This window comes from Electrophorus electricus, chromosome 14 (assembly GCF_041902795.1).
Source record: "Electrophorus electricus isolate QZ-2024a chromosome 14, ASM4190279v1, whole genome shotgun sequence".
In the NCBI taxonomy this organism is placed as follows: Eukaryota; Metazoa; Chordata; class Actinopteri; order Gymnotiformes; family Gymnotidae; genus Electrophorus; species Electrophorus electricus.
In genome coordinates, this window is record NC_137510.1 from 14,664,737 (window position 1) to 14,691,063 (window position 26,327).

Below are 26,327 nucleotides of genomic sequence, written 5' to 3' on the forward strand. Positions count from 1 at the left end.
TCCCCGACTCCCCTCCCATGTGCAAGTGCGTCCACTGCAGAGGTGCGGCAGGCCACTATGGTTTAAAGCCGTAAAATGCAGCAGACTAAACACTCATTTATCATTACGGCACATACATGCACTGCTTCGCGAAAACATAGACTCGACTCCCGTCCCACTCAGTGACTCAGTGCACACATTAAAACTTCATCTGTTAAGGAAAGGAGTTTGACCACGTTAGCCTCAACCACTGTTAGTAATGTCCAGAAATAAAAAAGTATGCACGGGGTGAAAAAGGTTTCGTAATGGTGTTTTGTAAAATATTTTATTGAATTCCAGATGTAAAATAAGGCTCCTCTCACACTCCTTTGAAGGTCACGAGGAGGGCGAGGACATGGTCAGTGGCAGGTTGGGAATGCTGAAGACTAACAGGAAGAACACAGCAGCCCAGTTTGGTGCCTAAGGAAAGAGGGCGAGAGGGCCAAACATTATTTACCCAATTCACATTAAATACAAGAGACATGTTTATGGCTGGTAGGTTGTATGTGCCTGGTGATGGATGTAGTGTATGAAGTTTTTTAACGATGGAACTACATTATTCTATGCCTTTGAGATCACATTGTTTGTGTGTTAGATTAGATTCATTAGCACTGTAGGTAACTTACTGAGAGTCCCACATGAAACTCTGCATAAAGCATTTTATGATTTCTCCTTACAAATGTGACTAAACACAGTTTTTATACTGTAACATAAGTTGATAAATACATTTTAATGGACTTCAGTCATGTTGCATGCATATTGGACAATGCAATTTGAAAAGCATTGGAAAAGCACACTAAGCATTTGAAAAAAGGTAGGTTTTCAAAAAGTTCAGGACACACACATTTGGGAAGGCTAGCTTAGGCATTCAGCATATACATCACACTCATACACAAGCATGTGTACACACACAAAGATCAAAAAGTGACCGACTGGACCCCAAGCAAAACATCTGTGGCGATTCCTAAGTGTAGGGAATTCTAGTTTCAAGTTAAGTTCACAAGGGCTTGTGTGCAAGTGTGTGTTATTTACTCTGCAGAGCTGAGTCACTGGACCCAGGCCTTCTTCTTTACGGCTGCACTACCATCTACCTTGTCATTAGTGCTTTGAAGAAGAATGGTCTGATGAAAGCCCTCACTCTGTTAAACTTGCTCTTACTGGTTTATACCGTGTAAAGATAGCTCTGGGTTGAGGGCTGTTCAACATTCTTAGAGCTCTGCTCTCTGGACAGATCATTTGCGTGTGTAAACTACAGGGTGCAAGTTAAACAGCGAGAGATGAGATCAGATAAAAGTTGGACGTATGGCATGTGGGGGGTGGGGGTGGAAGTGATAGAGATGCTCTGACCTTGTTTCTGGTGCTGTAGCTCAACTTCTTCTCAGTGTTCATGGCCAGCATCTGGCTGCAGAACAACAGGCTCTTGGTCTTCTCCATAACTTGCTGGTATGGAGACATGGCATTGTTGCCCATGACTACATGGCCCTGCCAAAGGTAGGAGGCTGGCTCAGGACTAGATGAAGTGGAAAAACACTGAGCCCTTTTGGTTCCCACGCAAAGCCTCCATCGTCAGTCGCTATCTCAACACAGGCTGACTGGGTCCCAAACACGGAGGCCTAATTCTAGGCCAGACCATTATAAGGCTGTGTGATTTAGGAGATTACAGAGGACCTGCTCTATGGTGGGTGTGTGATGACATTTGGTACTGCAGAAAGGCCGTAATAACACAGCTTTCCAGTCTCAGTGAAGGAGTGTGTCTGAGGTGGAACCTCTCATTGGGTCACCAAACTAAAACTTGATCGATTATGTCCAAGTAACTTTCTACAGAAAAGGTAGAAAAGCCACCACCAAAAAGTATGGAATTTTTTTCCTGACTAGCACCAACACTAACACTATACAAGAGCTGAGAGAGAACAAGAGAGAGGAAGGTACGACAAAGAAATGAGAGTTAGTGAGTAAGAGTGAGAGAGAGAGAGCACAAGAACCAAGGAGAAGGGAAAAATCAGCTGAGCATTGGGATGCTCGAGAGAAAGTGACACAGAACAAACAAATATGAGCAGACAGTGACTTCTCACCAGTTTGGAGTCAATTTTAGCGTCCAACCTGGCATTGCGAATGAGGTTGACAATCCATCATTCTGCCACCTCGGGAGTCATATTCAGTTTGTCTGCCAGCATGCTGCAAACAAACAGAGGCTGTTGGGACAAGTGGCTGAGGGGAATGCTTATGTGCTACACATAACTCTTCGTAAATGCTACATAACTTGTGCATTTCATGTGTACGTACATAAATAAACATGTAGGCATAGGCATTATAGACCTGACCTAAGTGCTGGGGGAAGGTGAGTTTGCTGTCAAACCTCAGTATTTGGAACAGTATCCCAGAGTGACAAATGCCTTTCATTTTGTAAGCAAAGCAATAATGATGATTTGTGCCAGGACTAAGAAGCCCATAAAAAAGGAATACAATTACATCATTGTGCAGCAATGGAGTGAGGCTGAGGTAATGATGACAGACAAATAGAAATGTCCTTCCAAAACTGGAAACGTGATGAAGTGAGTCCAGAGAGTTAGTCCATTTGAGAGAGCTTGACAGACTGGCCCTCAACTCATCAGGCAGTCTTAAAGGTCCTCTGCTGTCCACTCACTCCATCCCCTGACAAAGAAAAGCAGCATTCAGCTCAACGCCACCAAGGCCTGTATATGGCTACAGGCTCCCGCAGAGAAGGTGGAGGCACCACTGCTCTTTGATCAAATGCCTTTTCATCTGTCTTTCCAAAATCCAGGTCTTCTTTGGCACTGTAGGCCATTTCTTCCAAAATCTGACTTTCCTGACTGAATATATAGAATTGGATTTGGGTAGACCAAGTTTCTTTATTCTCATTTACCAAAAACAAGGCTTATGTTGTTTGCCCTTTGATGCCCTTTAAAACTACCTTATCTAAAATGTTTGCCATACCTCAGAATCAGTACAAATACTCTATTCATTCTAACCATTTTATCCACATTCATAAAAACACGTTCAGAAAGCTGTAACATATCAGCATCATGTACCGAGCATGGGATATTAGAATGATATGAGTGATCACTAAGGAGTCAGAACTACACATATACAAAGGCAACCTAGTAGCCTGTAAAAAACACCTCTCACGCAGCCCGTGCTCAGCCTGGCAGAACTGACAGCTGATATCATTTACTCTCGCAGCAACATGCAGAAAATGACATATGACAAGGTAGATTGCTTATAGAGCTCATTATTTAAGACCTAACCACCACCAAAAGTGCCAGTTGTCAAATCAGAAGGGCTAAGGTTGTGATGGTTAACACATGTCCAAAATCAAGCAGAGGACCCTATTGACATTGGAGACAGGAATGCTTGTAGACTCCAGAGCCTGGAGAGGGAAACATGAAAGCTGTGCTCTTCCAGATCTCGAAAAAGCACAGCAAAGCACGTTGCAGACTGATTACCAATTACAGCTAAAAAGGCACAGGAAACCAATTAGAACACTGGGTCATTCAGAACATCTCTCTCCGGTGCTGTACTTCTGTTAAAGAGAGGCAGAACTAGGCTCTGGTCCTTCTCAGATGCTAAATGGTTAGCATCAAAGGTCACTTTAAAAAACTCAAATTGGTCAAATTGTTGATTGTGGCAGATGGAAGCAAACATTTGTCCAGCCATTGTATCAGCAAAGTCACAGCCAGAGACTGGATGAAAATAAACATGACTGTGTTTCTTCTGAAGGGAACTGACCAGACAACCTTTGCACATGCTCATTTAACAAATCCAGGTCAGCCCCTGCTTATACACACCAAGATGCCTGCATGCCCTGATCCAATTTGAAGCAGGGAAAATATCCCAAAGATGGAGGTATTAGGACTGAATCGGTGTAATCTCATTAGAAACATATTTCTGCAAAAGGAATTGCACAAAACCAGATGAGAAAAAAAAAAAAAAAAACAGGAAGTGGGGAAAAATATGGACCTTCAGTGCTTATGGCCTGCCCTGGTTGTTGGAGGCCAGCTGCCTTTTCCTGCTGCAGGCTCATTTTACGCAGACCTAACCTAGGTCCTTAGGTGCAGGGGGTGGGTGGTGGTGGAGATCGCTTTCACATCAATCCCTACATTCATTGGCTCCTCTCCACTGATTTATCCAATTCTGACTGTGGGCCAGCAGGACCGGGGAGACCCGTCTCGCTCCAGGAGCCTCGTGCTTAACAGAGAGGTCAGGCATTAAAGCTGGGACAAGCAGAGTCCAGGGAGAACACCAACCACAGAAGTGCCCCCTTTTTAACATAGTGGAGTTTAACAAATGCATTGCTAAACACTTCCATATGAAGGCATGAAGACATTCCATGCCATTTGGAGAGACCCCTGAAGGTTTAGAGTAAAACTGAATTTTCTAATTTTTTTCAAAATAAACCAAAATGACCACAGTAGTTAGTCAGTAGTCAGTGAACTAACTGTAATATAGAGAAAGCTGTCCGTTATTACACTGAAATACTGAGTTTTCAAGATTTTAGTTTATTTATTTTAAACATGTTGAGATTACGGCACAAAATTTCAGTCTAGTGCACAACTGGAGATCAAAACTCCCTTAGATTTTAGTGATGTAAAAAAGAAAATGCAAACTCCATGCCAGAGATTTGTACACAGATCTTTTTTAATCAAATGAACATATCAGATGTCCAGGAAAACCGATGAAAAAGTTTTTCAAGTAAAACCATGGCATCACACTTCTACTGGGTCTTCTACATTAAACTGCTCAATTACTCTTAGATTTACTTTACTTATGGCATTGCTGAGGATGAAAAGCAAAAAAGCCTATGAAACTGTCACAGTGAGCAGCTGTAAAAATGTCCATGTTATAAAGAAGCCTGAGGTGCATGTAAATCTATGCTTGGGTAGAAGCCTCCCTTTATCAACAAACTTTATTCAATACACACTAAAAAGGATCTAGCATTGTTTCTAAGACTTTGAAAAACCTAAAACAAACAGATAATAAATTATCGCAATTGTAGCTACTAACTCTAGTATCTCTTGAGTTCTACCACTAAGCTGTGGTCTTTATCAAATAACTGTTTCCTACTATCCTACTAGAACAAGACAGCCAAGAACAGACAGGGCTTGTAATCAATCCCAGACTATCGGCAGCTAAAGATTTGGGCAGCGTCTGATCAAATTCCAAACATTTCCCCTGTTTACAGAATTCATTCAATATACAGGAAGAAACAGGGTGTCCAAAGCGGTCTGATATAATGCACTAATGTCTGTGAATTTGTGAACTAAAACAAGACAAACTTTTTTTTTCGAAACAACAGGTAATAAATCTGTAATTTTACATTTTAAATTTGTATGTTTATCTAAACAAATAAACAGACAAATAATTCCAAATAAACAAACAGGTAATTCTGGAAAAGTTCAGCGTGTGCGTACCCACATGTGCGTGCATGTGTTCGTGCTGCGTTTTAGAAGATGCCAGAAATCCCCTGAGGTGGATGCAACCTGTTAAATCCCCAGCCGCTGCCTGCCATGTGCTTCCCGCTCCACACAGTGAGGGAGGGAAACGACATTGCTGGACAGATGCTCACAGACGACTACTTACAAAAAGCTTGTTAAACGGTGAGTGCAGCAGTGCATGCCTCGCTGTTTTGCGTGCTATCGCAGGAGCGCTAATAAGCAGGTAGAGGGAGACCAATGTCACCCGCCCAAATGTCCCTGGCTTCCCCACTGCCTTGTTTCCAACAGGGGGGAAAAAAGGCAACTCAAACCATCATGTGTCTTCTCTGGAAACCTACAAAGCTGGGTGTATACCATAAAAATGGGCAATAAAGAAGAGCAACCAGAGTAAAGTGGCAATAAAACACCTGCCCCACTCAATGCAGGGCAGGAGGTGGGTGAGTGGTCTACAAAACAGGTTCCAATAAGAACTGTAACTAAAAGCAATCCCTGCTTACTCTGTAGCCTTACCAGCTTTGGTCACTCTGTTTAACTGTAGACATGCCTTTGAATATTTTGTCAGCACTGAACTGAAAGCAAGAGATTTATCTTAATGGCAGTGTGTGTGCACATGTATATATGTGTGTGTGTGTGTGTGTGTGTGTGTGTGTGTGTGTGTGTGTGTGTGTGAATGAGAGAGAAAGAGGGCAGCAAGGGATGTGAAAGAATGAGCTTCTGTAGTATTCACTGAATGGAGAGCTCTGGGTGCAGGCCTCCTACGGGTAATATTTAAACTCTATAGAACTGCTTGAAAGCATACGAGTAGATGTGCTTGCGATGTCTGGTTCTCTGTATGTGTGTGTGGGGAGAGGCTGAGGTGCTGGCAGCTGGTCTCTGGACATACTTCCTCTAGCACGCTAGGTAATAAAAAGGATGTGAGTGGAATGGGAGCACTGAAGAAAGAAGCAGGAAGCAATGCCACATTGTGGACACATTTGGAGAACTGCTGCTTTTTTTACGCTCCAAGCATTAAAAATATTCATAACACTCAATAATTGCTGATTTATCCTTGGGCCAGACTAAGACCACTGGACTAGTCTAAATCTGTGCTCAACCATCCAGACATTTACAGGTCATTTACTGCCAGAGACGTTATTACTGAGGCATTACCTTGTGTAACTACCGTGTTACTCAAGCTTGGCTGAAACCTTGACCCCTGACTTATGTTTGGAAAGCTCTAAGTTACCTTATACTGATGCACTTGTGAATTCTGCAGAAGGTCTCAAAGATGAAGAGATGAACATTTTCAATAAAGTCTTCTAGACACACCACCAAGGAGAAATCATTTAGCAGCACCTTCAGGAGATTAAAATGCTGATTAAAGATACTGCTGAACACTTAAGGAGTGGGGTAATAAACCATCCCCTATACAATGATTAGAAAAAGACGGGGTCTGCTCCTAATACGTCCATGTTAAAGTTCAATGCTCAGAAGTTTGCTTTAGCAATTGTCATAAAAGGAGAAAACCTCCATTTAGAAGGACAAAGGAAAAAAAATAGAAAAGCATGATCTGGGCCATTCACAACACTCCAAATCAACCGCAAATCTTGGAATTCCTCAGTTTCCACATGAAAGCAAGCAGGAACAGAGCAGGAACAGAGCCGGAAGAGAGCAGGAACAGAGCCAGGCGCCCAGCCCGCCGCAGTGGCTTCGTCTTATCGCTACTCATCTCGCCCACTGCCACAGTGCCTGGCGAGCTGCACAGTGGAACCAATTTACACTGCCACTGCATTCACACGGATGCTCTGCTGTCTCATAACAATCCCAGACCCAGAGCCCAGCTGTGTGCTGCCCAGTGCGCACACACGCCTGGAACTCTCATTCCTCCCCACCTCAGCCTTCCACTTCACACTCACCTTTTCAGTAGGCTGTGGAGCGGAGTGTTATGGGGCAAGTGCATTCCGCAGTGGTGAAGGCATGTGATCACCGCCCATGCCTGCTGCATGCTTCACTTGCAGGCCCATCCTCAGCATTGGGTACAGTCTCTGCTCTCACAGGGCCCCGAGCTCACATGTTCACAAGCCCTCAGACTCACAGGGCCCCACACTCACACGCTCACAAGCCCTTGCACTCACAGGGCCCTCCACTCACACGCTCACAAGCCCTCGCACTCACTGAGCTCCACACTCACAGGCCCACAGGGCACCGCACTCACACGCTCACAGGCCCCCATGCCCACAGGGCCTTCCACTTACATGTTCACAGCCCCTCGCACTCACAGGACCCCACACTCACATGCTCACAGGCCCCTGCCCTCACAAGCCCCCGCAATGTTTGCTTAGGCCCTGTTTGCCGCTATCGCGGCTGTTCTGCTTGAAGAGATACCAACTACATGGCTCTATCAGCCGGCGCACATTTCACCAGTGACATTGCTTATCTTAAGCCAGAAAAAAAGATCACTTAAGTTCCATAATTACTGTCATCTGTGTTTTTCAAGACAAACTCTTAGTTTACTGTTTTTAAAACAACACAAAAATGTATTTTTAAGTGTATTATACAAGGTTTTGAAATACATATTTTTACCTTTAATAAGATTAAAAACTGTTTAACACTGCTCTCCACGGATATGCATAACATACTTGTTACAAACTACATCGAGCCAATGACAACTACAGTCAAATGGCAAACATACACTGAACTGCACAATCACACAAACAATATTCATTGGATTTGGGGGGGGGAGTGCTCAGTATAACAGTAACAAGACGTAGTCTCATTTTCTCACTGTCCTCTCAGCCAGTTTGGCACAATATTTAATACTCAGAGCTGCTGTACTACGAACCTCAAGGTAAAATTAACATTAAGCATATGACATTAAAAGTCAAGGAAAACAGACTATTGTATGTAAGAATAATAGAAAAAAGGACAGACCATGTTAACAGAAAAATGATACCCCCACCAAACCAGTGACATGATTTATAAACATTTACTTCTGTGAGGGAACCCATTTGATCAGGCCAGATGTTTTTCATTCCAAACGTTTATCGGCAAGAAGCAAGGATGAAAATGAGACTCAAAATCGCACACACTTGAGACTTTTATGTCTGGGTAGGTCCAAATGATCAAACCATTAGGGAAATCTCCATTACACTCTGCATGCTAAGCGGACAAGTCTTCTGAGAGTGGTGGTAATTAGCACACCTGCCTGATCTTGCAGTGGGAGAGCCCTCTGGCCACTGGACCTGCAAAACCACTCTCACCTCCTTCCCTGCGCTGAAGGCTGTGCATCGTGTGAACAGCCCCTAATTAGTCACTACCCTGATTAAGTATGCTCTAGGCATTACTTAGATCACAAGATGTGAAACCATAAAAAAGAATCAACATGTAAGTATAAATGATTATGGAATAAGAAGGCAAAGGCAGGCATAAAAAGTTTGTCTTTTTTAACAATTTTGTATACAAAGTGCTTGACCTTTTAAACCGCTCTACTTAGAAGCCTTGTGAGTGCAGAGCCTAGGGTGTTTAATTCACCCAAGAGCTGCACTGTGAGGACATGTCTGGATTTATTCATACAAAGACAACGTCCAAATGCCGAACTATATGCAATACTATGAAAGATCTGGCCACTAAGTTTGTGTAGAACATTACTAAACAACTTTATGTTTAATACTAACGTTTTCCAGGGTCAGGGCACTAGGAAAATGTGCCAAGTTTGGTCATGACCACAGAACGCAACAGGCACAGGCTGCTGCTTAGAATTAATGTTCCATGTACACCAGCTATGATACACCAAAATATGAAGAAATAAGGGGAAAGAAAAGGGGGGAAATCATATCCTACCAAACTTCACTGGAAAAACCGAAAGTGTCTGTCAACACCCACTTATATCCTAAATGAATGTTGCCTTATACATACACCTTAAATGACTGGTACCTTTTTTCTAAGCATTGCTCTGCTGGCACTAGGACTCCATGCTCTGACCATAAAGACACTTGTATGACAAAGCAAATCACATGGTGATTTGTACTGTACAGGCCATCACACAAAGCCATTACAAACCAAAGAGAAAACACAGACCCTTGGCCCAGTCAGAGCTGCAGGAGGCTCTTTCCAATGTGGGGGCCTGCCTCAACACACCAAAAGTGCTTCTTGTTAACCATCCCGCTGATGGACGCTTACTGGGCATCATAAAAACATAACAGACGGTGAGTCAGAGGCTTTCCGAGAGGCATTCTCTGCCTGGCCCATGACACACACACCCACAGAGAGCGGTCGAGGTTCTCAAGCTCCTTTCAGGCCCCGAGACAAAAGTGGAGGCCATTTGTGGGCAAGCACAGCTCATGACACAACTCCGCTAATTACTCCCACCAGCACCCTGGGATGTTCTTGGGGCTCTTCCGACCAGGCGTGGGCCCGCGCCACGCGCACTCTTATTACTTGTTCTTAAGGAACCAGAGGCGTGATGGAAGCAAACTGATAACTTGTAGACTTTCTGTTGACAGAAAAATCAAACTGAATGATCTTATTATAATAAATACAGGTTTACTTCCCTGAATGCATTCTGTAACAGAAGCTTTATGTGTTAAAGTAATCTTGATGTGTCTGATACTGAAGAATCTTTTGGCTTTTAGACGTGCACAACGGCTTTGATAATGACCTCCAAACCAAGCTAAGAAAAACGCAAATTAAAAAGACACCTGCAACTTACCGATTCACACTCTCTTAACTTTTTCTGAGCGCCATCAAAGTAAAAGTTCACATGCAGACATTCCACAAACTCTGTGATAGGGTCTTTGTAGGTGTAGGACTCCTGGAATGGACAGAGGAAACAACAACAACAGCAAAGATTATTTTCCAGCCAACATTTCATTGTGTGTCTGAAGGAACATGTGAGAAAATGTTTTTGTCCATATCCATCTGTCTTTAAAGAGTGGCTTTTCCTTTCTCCCGAATCTATAAACATTTGTATGATTTGTAAAGGTTCAGAACAATGCTTTTAGCAGATGAGCCCCACTGGGATACTTGATACAGGTTTTGGGTCTTCCCAGGATATAAATACCATGCATGTCTGAGAAACCATGAGAGGAGAGAGCAGCGCAAGTGGGCCGCTGAGCGCACTGACTCGCATGTTTAAGAGATTACCCATGGGCTGGAAACACGGCTCTTATTTAGATTTCAGAGCCACTGATCTCTGAAGAAGCTACTGCTGCTGGATGATGAGACACTGGAACACTACAATCAGACAGTCCAGTTCCATTCATCACACTTAATGGATTCAAGACTCGTGGGCCTGGTGTAGGGACCTGGAGAGACTCGAAGTTTTCTCAGACATGTAGATTGTGCATTTCTTTTTTCAACAATCACACAATTACTTACACACACACACACACAGACCGTTGACAATTCCCTACTGGGGCATGCTGAAGTGATGGTGGTTTTCAGATCAAATGAGAAGCAGTGTTTTGTTTATCTGTTATGGGAGGGTCTCTTTTATTTTAAATGATCCTTCAAAGAGGAAAGCAAGCACACGTGACTGCAATGGGGTCTTCAGTGCCTTCCCCAATACATGGGCATGGGGGTGGAGGGGCAGTGCTGGATCTGATCAGTGATATTGCCTACACCTACTTGGCCACATGAATGAGTGCGAGTGCCCTCCCGCATACAGGAGCAGGTCCTAGTTAAACAGTTAGTGGGTAAGAAACCATAGCCCCAAACCTGCTGGATGACTCTGAGCAGATCCTTCAGGACCTGCCTACACTTCCGCACATCCTTGTTGGTGATGACAGCTGTGGTCAGATAGGGCAGAATATGTGGGCACATGGCCAGAATAGCATCAAGATACCTGGGAACGCAGGACACACACTTCAAAGGAAGGTTTCCTTTATGGTCAGTAGGGAATAGGGGTGGCTACTGACCAAAAAAACAAAAACCAACACAAATAAAAAAAACATGGACGGTAATGGTGAAAGCATCTTTATTCACTGGTGCCACTGTGAAGGGGAGAGAAGGAAAATCCCTACCTAGATATGGATCAATGGCCACCGGCCTGGCCAGCAGGTGAAATACTACCCACGAGGGGCTTGTTTTTCAGCCACAGGTCAACTAGCTGTAGATGGAGTGCAAGACTGAGCACTGAGTAGCACTACCATTACAACCCAAGACAAAGTTTCTTCTCTGCAGCCGGGGACAGACCTTAGCATTCAATCATAAAAGGGAAGGAAAAACATACACACACAACGGACGCCTTGTCATAAGACTGAGAGCTCCTTTTAAGGTGCACTTAACATATCAAGTCAATTGGAAGGACAACCTTGGTGCCTGTGGTATCGGAGTGAACATCTCGGAACCCTTCACCCACTCACCCACCCCCACACACACTTCTGCCACAACCTCCTACGAGGATCAAATTAAATTTGGAAGAGGAAGTAGAGTTGCCCTGCCTTGGCCAGCCACTATAGCCCTCTTACGGGTCAGACTGCAGAAACACATGTCGTTCTAGAAGAGAGGAAGACCAGCGGATGGCTTAATTAGCCAAAACAATTAGAGGGACAAGAAGGCCTGTGGCACTTCAGATGTCGGGGCTAAAAATGGTAGTGGGTTCGGGTGGCGTGTGATCCTGGCTGGTGTGGGCCCCTCCTCCCTTTGTAGTCGGTGGCAAACCACAACGCTGCATGCTATGTTCCTGATTAACTTACACCTACTCACTCACCAGAGGGGGCTCCGAAGGCCCTCCTGCTTGCATGAGTCATGATGCCATATCTGGGATTCATGTTCCAACACGGAGAGAATTATCTAAGCAGCCCGATGGCTAAGTTTGTAACCACCATTCATCTTAACAGACTGCTTTATAATTTCACAAAGATGTCAAGGGTGTAAGTTTATATTACCAAATGTGTGTCACTCAGACAATTATGCTCAAACTATTTTTCGCTCTAATAGCGGTTTGAGATTTAAAGTGCGCAGAGACAGAAGTCCAGATATGTAGTGAATGGCTGTGCAGTTTCAGTTTCATGTATTTCATGATACATGTGGGGGTTGGGATTAGAATTAGAGGCAAATCACGTGCCACACAGAGCCACTGCGTAAGGGTAAGGATAGTATTACTTCAGTATTATCTTTCCTGTTTGCACCTAAATCATAGATCATCTTATGACAATATTCTCGCTCCAGCTGCCCTTGGACAGACTGCATAATTTGATAGCCAAACTTCTATATCATTTTTCTTCTCTAAAAACTTTCAGGTTTTGATTTTGTTTGTCTATCCATTCGACAGCATGGCAGTGTCATCATCATCATCATTATCATCATCATCATCATCAGCTTGAGGGTAAGTCTTCTAAACATTTGCCATCTGAACAGAACCAAAACACTCACAAGCTTAAATGTTTGTACAATGATAATATCCAAATGATTGGTTAGAAAAGAGATTTATCTTTTATGGTGACCATTCATGATTAATAACGCTCTTCTTCAAGTTAAACTATCAATCAATATGAACATAACTCTGTTGTGGTAAACAATAATATGCAATGTATCCAAACACCATAAATTGAGATTCAGATTCATGGGATCTAGTCTAATCTTGTTTTGAGGCAGCAACTCTGAAAACAAGCATGAAATCAGGAATGGTGAGAAAACTTTGTAATGTTGAGAAAAGAACTATAAAGTATGTGGCCAACATAGAAAGATCCTAGACTTGAAGAGTGCAACCACAAATTAGAAGTACCTATTTGAGAGAGTTTAATCTAGCATAAAGATTCTTCTGGTATAATGAGCACCCAAATCCACAGAGCCGCTGCAAAGCCAGCTGACTCGCCGTCTCAGAGCCTTGCAGCAAGGCTGCAGTAAGCAGAGAAGGTCTGGTGTAGCCTACACTGCAGGCTCACCCCAAGGGTCAAACACCCAGCCCAGGCTCACATCCACAGGTCAGTGGCCCTGGCCTCAGCCCAAAGAAAGCAAGCAGTCACCAGCAGGAGAGAAGGGCTAAGCCTCACTGAGGTTTCCAGCCTGCAACAGCACAACTAGCAACCTCAGTCTATCCTTACAGCCACTATGGTGAGGTACTTATTAGTAATTACTGGTCTGGCCTCACTTAATCATCTGCTGTTGGAGTCAGAGGAGGGGAGAGTAGCTGAAAGGCAGATAAACCTAATCTTGGGTGTTGTGGTGAGACGTCAAGCTTTACATTAAGTGCAGGCATCTGATCAAGCACGCAAAACTACATTGGGGAAAAAAAATATAACCTTAAAGTAGGTGTAGTGTACATTTAATGTAGTGGGATCAGATTTCCCATCCAAGCTTGCAGCAGAAATTGTATAAGCGCACAGGTCTGAGGGAGAAAAATAAAGCACACTCACTCAGACCACTTAAGAAAAACAGCGAGGCCTTGTTATCGTAAGAGCTTGATTTCTTTTACATATTGTGGCTTGCTATAAAAACTGTTGATATGTCATGTGAAGCTGTCATCTAAGCCAGAGCTCCTGTTCTGGGGCTGAGATGCTTTGTTGGCTAAGCCATCTATTATTCTTGGTGTTCATAGGACAAACCTGACATCTTGCTTTCATTGGGGCCCCTGGGGTCATGTATGTTTGTTATTGTGCGTTTGCGTGTGTGTGTGTGTATGTGTAAGTTTGGAGCAGTGGTGTGAGACACTGGACTGTGAAGTACAACATCAGCATTTTCGTTTACAGACTGTGGTGGGCTTTCCAACCTGGACCCGTACATCATCCTACCTCATCCGATTTTATTAGGACCAAACTAAAGCCAAATAAAATTTGAACGAAACCATGCAGCTGTTGAAGGTGCTTACTGCGGCTGGTACAGGAATAGCTCAGTAACGTCTCAGCCTTTGGGCTGGTTGTAGAAGACGCAAAGAGACCAGTGGATCAGCCATGTCCTTTCCTGAAGAGACTGTAGAGGAGAGCTGACCGTCTGAGGAGAGGAGGGAGGTAGGGAGAGATAGATGGATAAGGTGATGAGAGTCCTTTGTTTGTTTGGTTAATGGGTTTGCTAAATTTGCATTCTGTGCTATCGACTCCATGTCAAAAGCTCAGCTTCAGTTGGCAATACTGTTTCAGTCTAATCCAGGACCACAAAAGGCATTTAAGAGGTCAAAGAAAATTTTGTACTTTTCTCCAAGCCAAAACACCTCACCTCACACCTTTTCCTGGTCGTGTAGTAGAACTACACAATTAAGGTTCAGCTGGAGTTGCAGGCAAAACAGGGAAGACAGTTAACCAGAAAATAAATGAAAGGAAGAAAAAAGATCGTCTAGGAAAGCACGAAAGAAAAAGGAAGAGCAAGCGTGAGAGTGTGAGTATTTATGTGTGTGTGAGAGAGAGCCAGAGAGAGAGAGAAAAACAACAGTAGCAGCAGCAGTAGTGGTGGTTGTGCTTTGCTGAAACATGAGGCGGTCAATATCACGACCTATGTAAAGGACTCCGAGCTCAGTATTGAATTCTGAGTGGTGGGGCATTACATTGTTATCGATCGTCTCCCTCAGGCGGGTGAGGTCCTCCGTAGCAGACTCCCAGTTCTGCATAAGGATCTCGGAGGCCAGCTTGCCCCACAGGGAGTTCAACGCATTCCGATCCGTCGCAGGGACCTGCATGTGCAGCACAACACACACACGTGCAAAAATAAAACACCATTAAGCTTGAGAGAAAACATGCATGTATTATTTATTAAATGGCAAATGGTCACCGCTCTGTTCAAGGCCACCTCGATGGACATGGAATGGGGGACGGATATTGCAGTAGGCCTGGAGTAAGTGGGGTTAAGTCCCTTGCTCAAGGGCTCAAGGGCAGCGGTCAGGGGAGGGCAGAAACATTAGAGCCTGCAGCCCGTGCTCTGCAGCCCCACCCAGGCTCGGAGCTGAGCCCTGCTCCCCTACAGGGCCACAATTGCTGGATACAGTTAACATTTTTATTTATTTATGGCCGATAAACGGATTAAACCAAGTCATCTTCAGGGACCAAAGTCTGACAGGGAGAGAAATGGACCATGAAAGGCTGTTTAGCTTTTTCTAAAACCTCATATGCTGCTTTTTGTGATAAAGCAGCCACTGTCCCACACCAGCCCAGCCCTCCACAATCCGCCCAGATTGCCGGGGTAACTGAAAGCACATTTGGCATGTATTTCTGGTGTTTTTTTTAAGGGTGTCTTTTGATTAGTTTAGTTTTGCTGTAACTCTCAAAAATATCCGAGCTCTCAAATAGAAGGGGGTTTCTAAACATGGAACATTTTAGATTGTCTGATTTATCACGATTTATGTCAATATCTACAGATTAAATCCAACTGGCCTCACGGTGGGTTGGTTTCACTCAAAATGAGCTCTACTGCATGAGGTTAAGTTGAAAAGGTCTCTTGAGGTGAAAGGTGAAGGATCAGCTCGACTGTGGCGTAATGGCATGCATTAAAGAAGTGAGTTCTAACAAGGCTCAGGGTCAAATGCTAGCTATGTCAAGGGAAATGTTCAGTTAGTCAGCTCCAAGGAGCAGAAGGTTCAAAGGGTCACCAAAAGGGTAAGGCTCACTAAACAAACATTTTGGGTGTATTTCCCGAAACTGTCCTAGCATCAGTATCATAGTAACAAGCAGAGTCAATAACACTTTGGACCACTGAGATGCTCTTAAAGCTATCATGTTTTTGGGAAGGTTCCGATCTGTTTCCACAGTGTGTGTTTCAATCATTAGAGGATCCCATAAGCCTACATCAAAACCAAATCAACCACCATCCCTATTATGGTATGCAAACACTTCACTCGTTCAGACACCCAGAGTGGAGACTAAAGCTCTCCAAAGTGCTGTGCCCTTGCCCTGACCTCAGAACAAGGCCTTCACCAAGACTCTTTAATGAAGTGTGCTGCTCCTGCTGCTGGTCCCTTAAACACATGTGCAGGGGCTTTGATCAGCTCTGTAACAGGGGCAAGTGTGTGTGTGTGTGTGTGTGTGTGTTTGTGTTGGTGGGGAGGCTAATAAAAGTCACTTCTCCTGGAGAAGTGCAGGAACAATGATCTTCAGACAATAAGACAAACAAGCTGATGTCTGGCCAGGAGCTACGATGAGATACAACTTCCCATGCAGCAGTTATGTATGAATACTGGGCAATTATAGGGCCAGTCCAACAGTTGGCTAGGAAGAAGTGCTTGACGGGCCAAATCTCACACTCTTCACCTTTGAGCTCTAAGTCTATTCATGCCAGGGCTTTTTGGTGCAATGACACAAAAACTCCAAATGTTCCATTTAGAAAGAGAAAACTTCCTACTGAGTCACTTTATAAAAGCCAAAACAGACACTTGTCCAATCTACTGAAATATAGGCTCTAATTAACAAAAGTCATCTTTGTAGAGACAATCAACTTCAAAGGGATACAAACTCCTGTTCTTAATTATGTCAAAAAAGAAAAATAAATAAACAAACAAAAAAGCATAGATAATCAAGTGCAGGCAGGGCATCCTGCAGAGAGGCCATGTACTGGACTCTTCCTAAGGGGCCTCAGGAAACCATGATAACACCACATGGCTGGGAGACAGTGACTCAAGCAGGAAGTCAAGGCAGGTGCCTCTCACAGGTCCACAAAGCTCTTAAATCGTCTCCAGATATCATGGCACCTCAAGCCAGCACAGCCAAAGGAGCAGTCAAGCCAGGAAGAGCGCACATAATAAATCAAAGTGTTAGGCCACAGCATTATTAACCCAAGAAACCAAATGTTGAAAATTCTGTGAAGCCTGTTAATGAGAAAGAGCAAGAAGAACTATCCCAATGTGCAAACCAAGTTTCTTGGAGAAAATTCAACAAACTGTATGCAATTTCCTATAAGCACAGCACAGTGGAGGCAGAAAGCTATATACTTGCAGGGGGGGAAATGGAAAAGTTTAAATGACTTTCAAAGTAGAAAACTTCTAAGATAGTCCAGTGGAAAGGGAGTGTGTCCTGGGGGGAGGGGATAACACTGTGTTGCCAATATAAAGGTCAACATTTCATTTCTAAAAGTGTTTGTTTTTTTTCTTTTTTCCTGAAGTCCCTGCCTGCTAAGTCTGGCAAGGTTCCATGTCATTATGGCCTCTTTTTGCACACTGCCTGGCTTTCAGCACTGACCATGCAAGAATAGTTTCAATACCTGGGTTTTTCCAGCAGTTACCTTAAGTTTCCACCACTTCTCCAAACAGGCACATTTTCGATGACTGACCAGCAACAATAAATTTACTGTGCTAGAGATCCAACGTGACACTCAATCTTTACTCTCAGCATCCAATCCCCGCATTAACAGATGATATGAATAAGTTGCTCTTTTTGCGCTGGACCCGTGCTGTAACAGGACCTCGGCTCTGGATTTTGCAAGCCTGGCTTCCTCTGTTAAATTTCCCACGTTAAATGAGTTCTGGAGCCTACCATCTCCCTAGCTAAGAGCCATATGAGGGGACGGCAGGACTGACGTGAATGAGGGAGAGCGTAGGTGGAGACTGAGGGCGGAGTTGGTTAGGCCAGGTACTCTATCTCAAATCAAGCTTTGCATGGCTTTTCCATTCTCTTTGTTCTATAAATGAGGGTCAACAATATAAGGGTTTGAAACCATGCTTGCTACAGGAAGAAGTATGCAAAATCAGAGCTTTTGAGCAATTTGGGTTTATTTATACTAAGCTGCAATGCCATAAACAATCATGGTTGCTCGGTACCAAGAGCTCATCTACTCAAAGTGTTTGATGTGTGTAAAATAGAAAATGATGCCATTTTTCATGTTTTCTAGAAATGAGGAGTCTGTCTCATTTTTTTAACTTCTGCCTGCTTGGAGTGAATGAGAATGGCTTTGTAGTACCATTTCAAAAGTCATGTGAGGGCAAAAAAGAAAAAACAAAAAAAGGATTGACATCATGTTTATAGAGGATGCCTGCACTGCATTTAAATCCAGTGCTTGCTTTGTTTTTTAGAATGCACAATTAAGATGAACAGAAATGAGAGAGATGACAGATACATGTTGCGCTAATGTTTGTTTTATGGTAAGGCATCTGATAGAGTTGTGTGCAGTTTCTGAGCCAGAGTCTAATGCCAAGGCTTTGAATTACCTTTTGAAATTTAGTTACAATGCACTTTTACACTGCAGCTAGATTTAGTATGGAAACGCTGTCAAGGTATGCAGTTTAACACACAGATTTAACAAAAGCCTGCACGCCTTTCCTTCTACTGCCGCAAACCCCAAGTGCCTACAAACAAATAAGCAAAACAGCATGTCGATGATTTTGTAAATAAGAGGACACAATGAAAACAAATACAGCAGAAATGGCTAACACAAAAAACTGTCAAGCACACCCACCATTTGCTAAGAAGCTCATCAACGATCATGGTCTTCATTACCAAATGTTTGACTTTGCTCACAACATAAAGACAATTTTCTCAAGTCGAGCATTAATGAATCATCCCTGAGTGCAGCTCTGTCCGGCCATCTGAATAATAAGTGCACATTACACGCGAGAAGGCAGGCTAAATGGCTCTGTGAGAAACGCTCAGCGCCAGGGGAGTCCGATAACTCGGCCAGGCGTGGAGCCCGCCGCACACTCCCAGCCGAGGGCACCGCTGACAAAGGGTTCCTCTCTCCTGGCGGCGTGGCCCCGGGCAGGGCGCGTGAGGGAGGGGAGGCGGGAGCAGGTCGCAGGCCGTCTATTCCCAGGCTAACCCCCCCACCCTCCGCCCGCTAGCCAGCCAGCATCGCGTGGAGCCCTGTGCTTCGGCCATTCTCGCGCGCTAGTTCATCTTTCACTCATTTCTGCAGGCAGTGGGAGAGAAACCACACACACCAGAGCCCGAGCAATGAGCCCTTTGTTTATTGAGGAAATAAGAAGTACGCATTTGTAACGTGGATACTGCCAGTACTCTCGGTGAACTGCAATTATCTTCCCCCACAAACCTACGGTGGTATTATCTGATTTCCAAAGTATTCCACTGGTGAAAATTATTTAATCCAAAACCCTCAGTCTACCTCTGTCTAAATCTTTCACCAGACCAAAAAAAACTAAACAAAAACAAACAAAACAAAACTAAAAAAAAAAAACACAAAAGCTAGGAGTCTTACAAGAGCTGGGGATTTCTAAAACTAACAAGAGGGGATCCAAAGTCAAGTGTGTTCATGCTGCATTGGCATTTTTCACATTTTAAACACATTGAAGGAATGTTAATCAACCGTAGAAAATTGCTGGAGGAAACTAATGTCATCGTGACATTTCCACATGCCCTAAGAGATCTAGCTGTACACACATAGTATTAAAGCACTACAAATTGTGGGAATCCCAAAAGAGTGTGATCTGGCCACAGGCTCCCCATTAATAATGTACAGAAAGCAGCATTGCCAGTGAGCAAACTGCAGTCAGATTATGAGTTTATTATGAAGTCTGACTCTGAGCACTCAGCCCAGTATAAACTCTTACCCGAGTCATTGAACAGCATATTTTTAGCACCAAGGACATGCAGAGAGGTTAACAGGCCATGGCATTTGCTTTTCACAATTACCCATCAAGACCTTTTTAAGCCTTATAGTGAGTGCAAAATTGCTGAAAAACTAATGTATTCCAACCAAACAAAATAGGCAATGGGTAGTTTGACTGTTTTCCTAATAAACAGAGATACGGTGTTGCTAACTGCTCGTTTTCAGTACATCTACCTGTGAGAGAACAGAATCCATTCATCACTGACTTTATTCATAAAAATTAAAGTTTAAGTGTATGCATAATACTCATAACTAAGGCCACTTGGCACTGTCCAGTGCTGAAAATAATAACATAAAGAACTATTTCCCCAAGGGAATGAATACGTTTCCTTAATTAACATTTACAAAGGAAGCCTATATCAAAATTAAACTGTTTGTCCATTAGACTTAGAGTAGACACTAGATCACACTTAATGAAAAAGGAAAGTAATAGCAACTTATTCAGGGCTATAATTGCCCCAGCACAGTCCCATTGGTGGAAATGACAGCATCATGTCAATGAAATAGTTATTGTCTATTTAAGCTGTTGGTATGGTTTGAGACCGACCAGGACTCTGAAGAATTAGAGGTACTCCACAGCTTCAGAGTAATTCCCACACTCATACTCGTATTTGGATAGGCTGTCCAAATACTTCTGACGAAACTGCAGAGAAAAGCAAGAGGGCTCAAAGAGTGACCATTTGCATCTTAAACTGTCTGTGACCGTCCTTGTGTATGTAAATCATGTTATTTCAAGGCACTCTTCAAGCTCAGCAAATGCTGACGACAGGACAGAGTTATGGGGCTTCCTCAACAGCATGCTTGGGGAGAGACCAAGCCTGTCAGAACATTTGACAATGGAGAGCTCATTGCAATTGCACACGTGCCACTTTTCACTTCCCAGCAAGAGGGGTTGCGCGAACTGGAGGCCAGCGCATGGGCTGAAGAGCTGAGGGACATGTGCCCTTCGGGGGGCCTGTTGGAGGGCTGTAAATGTGAATAGCCCCTGCATTAGTGCAGTAAAGGCCTTGGGGCCTGTGAATTGAGGTACACTGAGGACAGGCCCCAGGTCAGTGGGATGCCGGGTTGGAGGGGAGTGCCGTCCCGTCAAATATAGAATCCCCAAGCATTTTTGCGGCCAGATCCATGGGTCCGGAGCTGTTTAGTTTATTCTTAACAATTCACCACAGAAAGTAAATGTCCGCAGAAATTTCTGCAAGCCATAAAAACCCCGAAAATGAGTTAAGGTTTTGGGAAGTCATTTAACGTCTCCACGCTCAGTGCTGCCCCTCCCATTGGCCCCCCAAAACAAGGCTGAGTTCACAGAGGAGTCATGAGAATTCCGCGGAGGAGACAGCAGAATTACTTACACCATGCTTCTCAGCCAAATAGTCAAACAGCATACGCCCATCCCTGGAACAGAGAGGGAAGAAAAGCCTTCTGTGGTCAGCAGGGCCTTTTTGGAGGTTACAATTTCTTGTTGTTGTAATCAGCTTAAGGAACGTACAAAACTGTTTTTGTAAGTATAACAGAGGAAAAAAAAACGGAAATCAAAGTTTTTCTACTGCATAATTTATATTTCAAAGATCAAGGACAGTTAAAATTAAAATGAATGAAAATTAGAAGCAAAAATGAGACAAAGGCAAATAGCAATAAATGGCTGTGTCCCAGTCGGATGGCACTGAGCGATGAGCTACTGCTGCTCATGTGACTTGCGAATTGGTGACTTGCAGGAGATGACTAGGTACAGGGGACTGGTAACCATACTTTCTGAACCCCCACCCGCACCAAATGTGGCCAGCTTCTGAAGAACAGGCAAATGAAACTGTGGTACTGAACACACCAGACAGAAAGAGGAGGTGGCAAGTTTATTTTATTTGAGGGGAGCTTCAAAGGCTGTTTATAAAGGCATGCTCCTATTGCACTGTTTCTGTGAAATAATACTATAATACAACAGAAGAGGGAATGAGCGCATAGAGAACAATCACACTTGACGGCCATTTAGGAGAGGACTGATCCTGGAGAATCTTTGCTTGTAACCAACCTTCAGCCTTCCCAATCACAGAGCCTTCGTGCCTAACTTGTTTACATCCTCATGTGAGCCTGCGTGTGTGTGTGTGTGTTTGTGTAAGATATGTGAGACAGCAGAATAGACCGTAGTCCTCCAGCCAATCTGCTGCCAGCAGCTCCTCCCTGGACAGTGATCCCAAGACCGGAGCAGCCTCCCTGTGGAGGTGAAGGTGCTGTTGCTGAGTTGCATAGGTGGATACACTCAGGCCTCAGCAGTTTATCACAGCTCTTCCACCATGGCAGCAACCTCTGTCCTTGCATCCATCTGTTTGTCTCTCTCTATCTGTCCATCCTTGTTTCATCCACCTCTTCTCCCTCATATGGGCCTCAATGCATCTCTCACCACTATGTCACCTGCTACACACCATCAGCTCTGAAGGACAGCCTGTCCTATAGCTGGATCAAACACAGTTAGCGTACAAATGACTGAGTGGACACAAAAACACAGCTATTATTTCACAAGAACAGAGAAATGTTCCATGTTTCCTGGTTGCCTTTTAACTTGCGAAACACCAGACACCAAAAAATGCCCCCTGAAACCCTAAATATTCAGATCGAACAAATAAACCTCAAAGGCACTCGTTAATTAGGAGCAGACAAGCATCTGAGCAGTTTAATTAAAACTGCGTCTGCTTTTAAGCCACAGCGTACTCCTCAACTGTGATAAATGTGTTTTGGAGAAACGAAAAGCAAACCGGTTTTTAAAGATGTCTACTATGCCTACCACCTACCAAGGTACCTCACAAGAGGCAGAGAGGCAGCCCACAAACTTCCATTTGCTACAATTTCCTGAGAAAATACAGGCCGATGGAAACAAAGTGACTCATTGTATCAGGTTCAGAATGAGACTGAATGAACCACTGCTTGTGTTGCACACATGGAAAAAAAGCCATACTGAACAGTGACCGCATCATGTTACAGATGGGCAAGGACAAAACTTGTCCACTGCTCAATGGTTTCTCCATGTGAACAAGAAGCATTGACAAACAAATCCTGCAGTCTCCCTTTACCCAGAACTGCAAACAAAAAGAGGGTCAAATGACTATGAAAGTAACCAAAAATGAAGCAGAGCATCAAATGTCCAAAATGATATATTTAAAAATAATAATAAAAATCTAATCAGATGCAGTCACTTTCTGTATTTTCTTTTTAAATCTGATATAAAAAAGAAGCAAACCCCTGGTCCTTGTGTATCTTTATATCTTTATATATATATATATATATATATATATATATATATATATATATATATATATATATATATATATATATATATATATAGAGAGAGAGAGAGAGAGAGAGAGAGAGAGAGAGAGAGAGAGAGAGAGAGAGAGAGAGAGAGAGAGTTTCTTTACAGAGTGACCGAACAACCACTATACACACCATGGACATGCCTGTATCTGGGTTTATAGTTTTACATTTATTGTAGTGGTCCAAGCACAATACTACACTGATTTATAAAACTCATATGACAAATTCTTCCATAATGCCTAAAAGAAAACATAATGATTTCTGCAACCAAGCAAAGATCTTCCTGACTGCATACTGATGTGAATGTTTGTTAGCTTGTTGAGTCTCGAAAACAAGAGTGGTTTTAGTAATGAGTACACTTCATAAAACAAATAAACATGCTCCTTTAAAACTGCAGACCGGCTGACGGACAGAACAGTCATTGATAAACCAAAGAACACCCTGCCGAAGACCTAAGAAAAGAATAAACATGAGTTTAACCAAATCTTTTAATTATGGCAAATTCAGCACCAAAGACATACGCTGAATACTGCAGGCCCTTGTAGCATTCTACTTGTATCTTTTCTAAATGGGAAAAGTGAAATTAGTGAGTGTAATTCACTGCAAAACTCTGATAAGATCAATGTACCTTAACCAAATCCATCAATGTACCTTAACCAAAAACTGTCAAATTGATGCTTCACTGTACATTAACTACCAAAAGTTGTTAAAACACTAAGAAAAAGTTACTTTTTAAAAAGAAAATACAAAATAAACATTGTAAATATATACACATAATTAGTATTATTACTGTTATTATTGCATAATATAAATATTCTTTACATGTGTAGAATCAAACCACACAGGCATTATATGAGCATAAATTCTGGCTATGCCCATTAAGAATATTTCAGCTACTTGAAGGAAAAACATGGGAAAAGATCAAACAAAGTAATTGTGTTCAATTACAGATGAATAAACACTGAAAATAATAATGACTTATGCTGACTGTAAGTCAGTCATCATAATTTTGACTGAATGGTACCCTAGACACTAAGAAATGACACTAATTAACCAAAGTCTGAATTTTTCTGCTTCCACAAAATATAAATTTCCTCTTGATCACACTTGTTTCTTTCCCTGGGAAAAGTTCTAACTCATCAACCATGCAACAGATGACTATTAATGAACCCAAATGCATATCTGAAACAGGGACAAGTATAAAGGGCCAGATTAATAGACCAATCTTAATTATGTAAAAGATTAAAAAGAACAAAGAACAAAGTCTATCTGTCTTTTTGATAAAAGTAAGCTCACATGTGTGTCTTTAGATGTTATACTAAAAGACAAGGCTTTCTTCCAAGTTTTCTTGACATTATTTGAGAAAATGTTTACAAATGAAGATCTCTTAATGATGAAATCTCTCCCACATATCTCAGAGTAAACTATTTAGGAAATCTACTAGCAAGGCGATCATCTGGACAGCTACCTTTAGAGTTCTGTATCAGAAGTATACATGTCCGGTATCACATGCATGCTTCTTAGCAGCTTCAACAACCTCACGGACTGCATTTGTCTAGTGGTCTAGACAAGAACTGAAGTTGCCTGAGCTTGCCTACAACTGCTCTCCTCTTCTCTTTTAGGGCTGAAATGGGACAAATTGTTTATGAATTGTAAATTCCCTTTAATTCAACTTAAAATATCATTGCTTATTAACAAACAGGGTCCCAAAACTATCTTAGGTATATCACTGCAGAGGTTCTGTTGTACCAATGGTATGGTATACTTAAGGCTATGGAGCTCACAGTTTGGTAATTCCTTGCCAGGGAACAAACACTTGTAGACGTCCATGGCGAAGTCCACCATGTTGGTGGCACCGAGAAGATCAAGCTTCCCATGTAGAAGCTCAGTTTCATTATAGATCTGTAGGGGAGGGGGTATGTAAATAACATTATTAAATGAGACGTTTCTCAGTTACACCAGGCAGGCAGATGGTACACCACAATAAAAAGGTACGACAGGTATATACTGCTAATGAATGGTTGTTCTGTGTATTGTTTTTTTTCCTAGTAATGTTGCTAAATTGCGGATCATTATCATTTAGCTAGCTAGCTAGCTATCTACTATTGTATTCCAAATCTCTAGCTATTAAATTCGCTAGCTAACATTATGTAGCTACATAATTATTATAGTTATGTAGCTACATAATCAGACAGCTGACCCAACTGACTAAAATTACAACTAGCTACCCGCACAAAATAGCACTACGATGGCTGCAGAAAAAAACGTTATCAATTGAGTTTACTAACGTAACTTCAAAAGCTTTCTCGAATTGCAAAGTTCGCAGTCTGTCCGCTAACAGGCTCTGGCTAATGCTACATGTTCAGCGACTCCAGCAGATCCCCACACGTGCAAAGACAATATAACTTCAGGCACATCACCCTCTATCTCTATCTTCAAATAAACACACACAATTTCTATGTACCTCTTTAGCAGACAGGAATTCCATCAAAGGAAAAACAAGATGTCTATCCAAAAAGTGAGCAATTTTGGTAGTCAAGTCGTACTCCGCCATGTTGGCCACGGAAAATGATCCAATTCAAAACAACGAAGCTTTATTAGAGAAACTATCCTGGGTGTTAAAAGTTTAATTATGTCAGATACAATTTTGCATTTTATTTTCGGGCAAAGGGGTGTGGATTTTAGAACAGAATAAAACCACACCTTGGTTTTTGATTATAAATGAAATATTGAATCACATGTTTCGTAAACATAAACGAGGTTTAAAGTGTTTCAATTTCATATGTGGATGTGTCGGCTTTTCGTGCTCCGATTGTAATCGAAACATAAACCTTTCACTCCCCTTATTCTTGGGTTAGATTTTAAGACATAATTTACCCTGTGAATGGGCAGATTAAATGGTTGAGTAATTAAACGTTTTGCCCAGACACCAACGAAATTTTCCCAATTACATGATCTAAAACAAATATTCAAATGTAAAAAAAAACAAATAAAAGAGACTAGTTTTAATTATTGTCCCTAAGTGTGTACTTAATATAAGCACTGGTATAGTGTTTTGTTAGTTCCCTGTGGTTTAAATAGACGTTAAAATCAATTGTT

The 26,327-nt window shown here is 42.6% G+C and overlaps 1 protein-coding gene and 1 long non-coding RNA gene across 2 annotated transcripts; one reads left to right on the forward strand and one right to left on the reverse strand.

Annotated features, from left to right (window-relative positions):
* Positions 1-288: 288 nt before the first annotated feature.
* Positions 289-25,802, reverse strand: eif3ea (eukaryotic translation initiation factor 3, subunit E, a). The gene is given in 14 exon segments (XM_035530491.2): positions 289-438; positions 1,366-1,500; positions 2,091-2,193; positions 6,697-6,806; positions 10,159-10,260; positions 11,166-11,292; positions 14,260-14,381; positions 14,929-15,054; positions 20,476-20,571; positions 21,278-21,320; positions 22,225-22,254; positions 24,771-24,852; positions 25,013-25,130; positions 25,693-25,802. Coding segments are annotated over 14 exon segments (1,368 nt in total). The 5' UTR covers positions 25,783-25,802; the 3' UTR covers positions 289-354.
* On the forward strand, positions 12,625-14,237 carry LOC113586266 (uncharacterized). Its single transcript, XR_003411592.3, has 3 exons — positions 12,625-12,777; positions 13,241-13,375; positions 14,141-14,237. It is a non-coding gene; the product is annotated as an uncharacterized LOC113586266 (long non-coding RNA).
* Positions 25,803-26,327: the final 525 nt, after the last annotated feature.